This window comes from Pristiophorus japonicus, chromosome Y (assembly GCF_044704955.1).
Source record: "Pristiophorus japonicus isolate sPriJap1 chromosome Y, sPriJap1.hap1, whole genome shotgun sequence".
Taxonomy (NCBI): domain Eukaryota; kingdom Metazoa; phylum Chordata; class Chondrichthyes; family Pristiophoridae; genus Pristiophorus; species Pristiophorus japonicus.
The window spans coordinates 40,277,636-40,283,770 of record NC_092011.1 but is presented as its reverse complement, the minus strand read 5'-3'; the positions used below and the strand labels follow the sequence as shown (position 1 = coordinate 40,283,770).

The window sequence follows — 6,135 nt, the reverse complement described above, 5'->3', positions numbered from 1 at the left end:
TCTGCCTGCGTTCTTACAATCGTCAAAAATATATATATTTTGCCATAGATTAGCGCCATTAACAAAAGAGAATTTAAATACATTTCAAAAGCCGCTGGCCCCGATTGCTATTTATTCCTGGCTTTTATGTAAAAATTGTTTTCAGGAGTTTTTTTTTCCGACTGACCTGCGCTGTATTTGCCTTTTCGTTTCCTCAACGGAGTGAATAGTCGCGCACAGTTTTTGAGATTGTGCCGATTTCGTTCCGGGAAATTCCACCGAACCCTCGACCAAAAACACTGATTCGAATCATGTTTTTTAAAGTTTGTTAATGTTATGAGCTTTTGTGTGTGTGTGTGTGGGTGTGTGCGTGTGTGAATTATTTCACTGTCCACAAAGTTATTTTGCAGTTGGACTTTCTGCTAAATCTCCACTTTTCATTTTCCTGCTAATCCCCATTATATTCTCCCTGTACTGCTACTTCAAACGCAAAAATCCGACAATTTTAGCTGTACAATTCCGGACAGGCTCGACGAAATGTCAATTATATTTAGAGACACACAAATATCTTAGCGGCCAATGTCAAATATTCTAGCATTTTGGATCACAATTCTGGCAATCTGGAGCACCGGTATTTTTTTTTACACAATGAGATTCTGAACAGCGTTAATTTTAACAACAATCAATAATATTTTATTTACACACACATACACAAAGGTTAACTTTTTTTGCCTGTGATTTAAAGCGTTTCGTATCACAGCTTGCGAGCGGCCGGGATCTCGTTGCCTGTAAATTCCAGTCTGTAATTGTCAGTTCAGGGGATGGGAAAGAGAGACAAGTATTTCACCACCCCCACCCCACACACACCCCTCAATAGCAATGGGGAGACAGACAGAAGTCCCAGTCTGTGATATTTTCAGGGGCCGGCTGGGGAGGGGGCGGGGGCGCTCCTACATTAACGGGTATACCGCCTTGAGATTTGACGATTAATCGGTGTTTTGGTGTATGTGTGTATGATCACCCTTAACCTCTGCTATCCACTTCTGTTACAGACCTAGATATGTGTAAATATGACTTTATATATGTATATTTAGGTGTGTGTGTGTCTGTGTGTCTATATATATATATAGACACATACACACACACACACATATATATATATATACACACATATAAGCATCTATACACACACACACACACACACACATACATATATATATAATATACTCATACATATACACACACACATACAGACCAGATTGTACATATGTCTACATACATATGCATATTTATAGATATCTATACACACACGTGTATGCATATATACACATATATTATACACACACACATATGTATATACACACACATAGACATATATAGACACACTGTATATCTACACACTTGCATATATATATATGTATCTACACATACATATGTATATATATATACACACACATATATATATTTAATATATGCATGACATACACTATGTATTTTTGACCTGATGGACAAACTTTATATCTATACATACATATATACACACATATATACACGTTGTATATAGAGACTATATATCTATACACACACGCATGTATGTACATATACATATAGATACGTTGTATATATATATCACACATGTATGTACACACACACACATATATATCGACACATTGTATATAGCCACTATATACGCACACACATGTATGTACACACACATGTAGACACATTGTATCTATACAGTATATATATATACACACATGTATGTACACACACATATATAGACACATTGTATATAGGCATTATGTACATACACACATGTATGCACACACACACACAAATATATAGAAACATTGTATATGGGCACACTATCTACACACGTATGAATATATGTACTTATCTAAACACACATGTGTGTACACACGCACACACACACGCGCACACACACAAATTATAATATGTGCATAAAAGACATTAAGCACTTTTGAGCAAATCAAAACTTAGTTTGCGTGGTTTTGAGGCCAATGTTTTAAGGTATTATTTTCAATTAAAAAAAAACTTTTGCGACCAAGAGCGTGATTTTTTTTTTGGGGGGAGGGATATTAACTTTTATGTTGATTTGATTCCCAGCACTTTGGGGGGGGGGGGGGTGTGGTCTGTGTGACCAAATCCCAGTCTAGTGGGATTACTCCCGAGGGTTACTCACACTCTCTAGATCGGTTTAATGGACTCTCTCTCTCTCACTCTCTCTCTCTCTATTCTTTTGCCTTTATCTACTAGCTCCTAAATTCTCTCTGTATATATTTTTTGAAACATCCAGCCACAGTTCAGAAGAGATTTCGAGCAGAGATGCTGGGGTAGCAGGGAGAGAGAGGGAGGGCTCCTGAAACACTATCAGGCAAGTTTGAAAAGGGCCGCATTGACCTCCTGGTGTTGTGCCCCCACTATGTACAATCGATATGTTTAACAGGAGCACCACGTTTCTTTTTTTGATGGGGGTGTGTGGAGGGGGGGAGGGAGGGCTGCATCTCTTCCCTCTGTCCACTTCTATCTTCACTCACTCACCCCTCCCTCCATCACACCCCCGCCACCGTTTACCTGCACGGCAACTCCACCCTCCTGTTCGTCCCTCGCCCTTTTCGGCGTATGTACTCCAAATCGTGAAATGGTCTCGTTCAGATACACATGAGGGCCTGGGTTGTGGGGGCGGGGGGTGGGGGGTGGAGGATATTAATCCGCACCTTCCTCGTATCTGAACGGAGGAGGGGGGGGGCGTTATTTTTTTGTTACAGGCCGCATTCACAGTAGTCACGTTGGAGGAGCGGATTTTGCAATTACACACTCCCTCCCTCTCTCCCTCCCTCCCCTCTCTCTCTCTCTCTCTCACACACACACACTCTCTCTCTTTATCATATTCTCTCATTGCTGTACATCTACGGAGGGGGAGAGAGTGTGGGGAGAGAGAGAGGAGGGGAGGGGGGGGGGTTGGGAGATTGTGTAAAGGATCACCGTCGAGATTTTTTTTTCCCATCTCTCTCTCTCACTCTCTCTCTTTCCTCTCCTCTGTGTGTGTGTGTCTGTGTGTGTGTCTGTGTATGTAGAATCACTCTGCTGTCTTGTAAGGAAGGAGGGGGAGAGAGAGAGAGAGAGAGAGAGAGTGAATGAGAGAGAGAGAGACAGAGACAGCGAGAGACTAGTGTTCTACACAAGACGTTCAGGCGGAAAACAAGTCAACATGAACGTCTTTTAAGACTGAACAAAGAGAAGATTTCTCCCTGTGTGTGTGCGTGTGTGTGTCTGTGTTTGTTGGGAGAGAGAGCGAGAGGCAGTTTCATTCTGGGCCACGCCAGTGTGTCGTACAGGGGGGAAAAGGAAGGGGGGTTTTATTGGACGGAATACACCAGCCGATATTTCTGTTGCTATTCCCGCACCTCTGGGCGAATGACCATGAGTTCATACTTCGTCAACCCTCTCTTCTCCAAGTACAAGGCCGGCGAGCCTATGGACCCGACCTCCTACTACGACTGCCGTTTCCCGCAGACCGTCGGCAGGAACCATGCCCTGGTGTACGGTCCGCCAGGCAGCGCGGCCGCTGCCTTTCAGCACCCATCCACGCACCTCCAGGAATACTTCCCGCACGGCGCTCCCAGCCTCTCCAGCGCCGGTTACCAGCAGGGCCCGTGCGGGCTGACTTGTCACGGCGAGACCTCCAAGTTTTACGGCTACGAATCCTTGCCTCGCCAGCCGCTCTACGCCGGGGCACAGCCGGACGCCGCGATGGTCCAATATAGCGACTGCAAAGGCACGGCGTCTCACCCAAGCGACGGTCAAGGAAATCTCACTCCAAATTCGCCCAGCAACCTCATGTTCCCGTGGATGAGGCCACACGGTTAGAAAAATACATTTCTTTTAATTCTCTTCCTCCTCCTCTAAGCCCCAAACCAACCCCCTCTCCTATCCACCCTTTCCCTCTCTCTCTCTCTCTCTCTATCTCTATCTCTCTCTCCCTCTCTTGTCTAATTCTCTCTGTCTTTATCTGTGTGTGTTTATAAAAAAATATTCAATTGAAATTCGCTTTGTGTTTTGAAAGAAAAAAATGCGCAGAGTTAATATCTTGCATTTAATCTTTTGCATGTTCAAACTCTGGGACTGGGGAGAGTGGGGGTATTGAAATTCCTGTGCAAATTTCGTGTTAATTTTGCTGCCAATTTTTAACTCGTTTGTGTTAAAAACTGAGTGTGTGTGTGTGTGTCTCTCTCTCTCTGCTCTCTCTCTTTCTCTTTCTCATACTTTCACTTTTCTCCTCCCTCCCTCCCTCTCTCCCACCCCACACTCCCTCCAAACACCCACCTTACCACCCCCCCTCCTATCCACCCCTCTCCCCGTCCACCTCCTTCAGCCCCCGGCAGACGAAGCGGACGACAGACATACAGCCGGTTCCAGACCCTGGAGCTAGAGAAGGAATTCCTCTTCAACCCTTACCTGACACGGAAACGGCGGATTGAGGTGTCACACGCGCTGGGGCTGAGCGAACGCCAGGTGAAGATTTGGTTCCAGAACCGCCGCATGAAGTGGAAAAAGGAGAACAATAAAGATAAGTTTCCCAGCGCCCGGGAAGAGGGGAAGGGGGAAGACGCGACCAACGAGGAGGAGTACAAAGATGAGGAAGACGAGAAGGAGGAACTGGAGAAGGCGGAAGAAGGGAAGGAGTAGCCAGCGGGGGCAAGGGTGGGTGGGTTGGGGGGTTTGGGGGGATAACTTAATACGGGCTGTGTAAATACAGTCGCTTCTTAAAAGCGAATATTCCATTATCAAGTCTATTTTTTGCCTAATTTTCGTCCTTGTCCATATATAGATATATATACATATAATTCTATATTTCAGTTTAAATCTCTTTGTGTGTTTTTTAACTTATTGTGCAAAGATTGACACCATGTACTGTACTACCTAGAGGAACAGCGAGTTCCTCCCCCCACAAAAAAAAATTCTCACTTACAGTGGGGGAAAAAAACTCCAATTTAACACCAAAATCGTAGCCTCCTGCGTTAATCGTCAATTTATCAGTTTTAATCTCTCTGTGATCTCTTTCGACTTATTGTGCAAAGATTGACACCATGTATTGTACTACCTAGGGGGAACACCGAGTTCCCCCCCCCCCAAATTCTCACTTACAGTGGGGAAAAAAGCCAATATGACGCCAAAATCGCAGCCTCCTGGGTTAATCGTGAATATTTCAGTTTTAATCTCTCTGTGATCTGTTTCAACTTATTGTGCAAATATTTACACCATGTATTGTACTACCTAGGGGGAACACCGAATTCCCCCCAAAAATTCTCACTTACAGTGTGGGGAAAAAAGCCAATATGACGCCAAAATCGCAGCCTCCTGGGTTAATCGTGAATATTTCAGTTTTAATCTCTCTGTGATCTGTTTCAACTTATTGTGCAAATATTTACACCATGTATTGTACTACCTAGGGGGAACACCGAATTCCCCCCAAAAATTCTCACTTACAGTGTGGGGAAAAAAGCCAATATGACGCCAAAATCGCAGCCTCCTGGGTTAATCGTCAATATTTCAGTTTTAATCTCTTGTCTTTAATCAGTATTGTTTATCTACAAACCCACACACCCCTCCTTTTCTCTCTCTCGCTTGCTGACAAGTATTGAATATTTAAAAACATTGAAGAAATATTTAGGAGGCGGGGGGGTGTGGGAAGCGAAACAGAGAGAGCAAAGACACAAGACTACCTAAGCACTTTTGTTCCACCGAAGTTTGAAGAAAGTGCAACCCTTAAATTAGCAGATTAATTTCCTAGCTGCTTATCCACTGCCCACAACCAACAACTGATAAATACTGCCTATAGATGAAAAAAAAACGCACAGTTTTATTTTGTGACCTGGCATATCGTTCGAAATATGACTTGGTTATTAAGTGCACTGATAAAAAACGTATATGGATATTTGTGTGATCGCGGAATCTCTCGCTCTGTCCGTTTCTGTCATTGTCTTGGTGTGTATATATATATATGATGCAGGCACCGGTTGCTACCATTAGGTGACGGGACTTTTTTTGTAAAGTGTCTACATTTGTTCAGAGCTGAAAGACATAATGATGATATTAATAATAATAAAAGTCTGCTTTCCAAGAAGGATTTTG

At 43.5% G+C, this 6,135-nt stretch overlaps 1 protein-coding gene across 1 annotated transcript; it reads left to right on the top strand.

Annotated features, from left to right (window-relative positions):
• Nucleotides 1–3,127: 3,127 nt before the first annotated feature.
• Nucleotides 3,128–4,689, top strand: LOC139241107 (homeobox protein Hox-C8-like). Its single transcript, XM_070869799.1, has 2 exons — nucleotides 3,128–3,865; nucleotides 4,376–4,689. The coding sequence occupies exons 1-2, from the start codon at nucleotides 3,418–3,420 to the stop codon at nucleotides 4,687–4,689; spliced, it is 762 nt and encodes a 253-aa protein (XP_070725900.1). The 5' UTR covers nucleotides 3,128–3,417.
• Nucleotides 4,690–6,135: the final 1,446 nt, after the last annotated feature.

Bases quoted from the DNA above. Each gene is read 5' to 3' on its own strand.
- LOC139241107 (XM_070869799.1), top strand. From the start codon at position 3,418: ATGACCATGAGTTCATACTTCGTCAACCCTCTCTTCTCCAAGTACAAG. The intron at 3,866-4,375 runs GTTAGAAAAATA...CACCTCCTTCAG, and splicing joins CCCGTGGATGAGGCCACACG to CCCCCGGCAGACGAAGCGGA.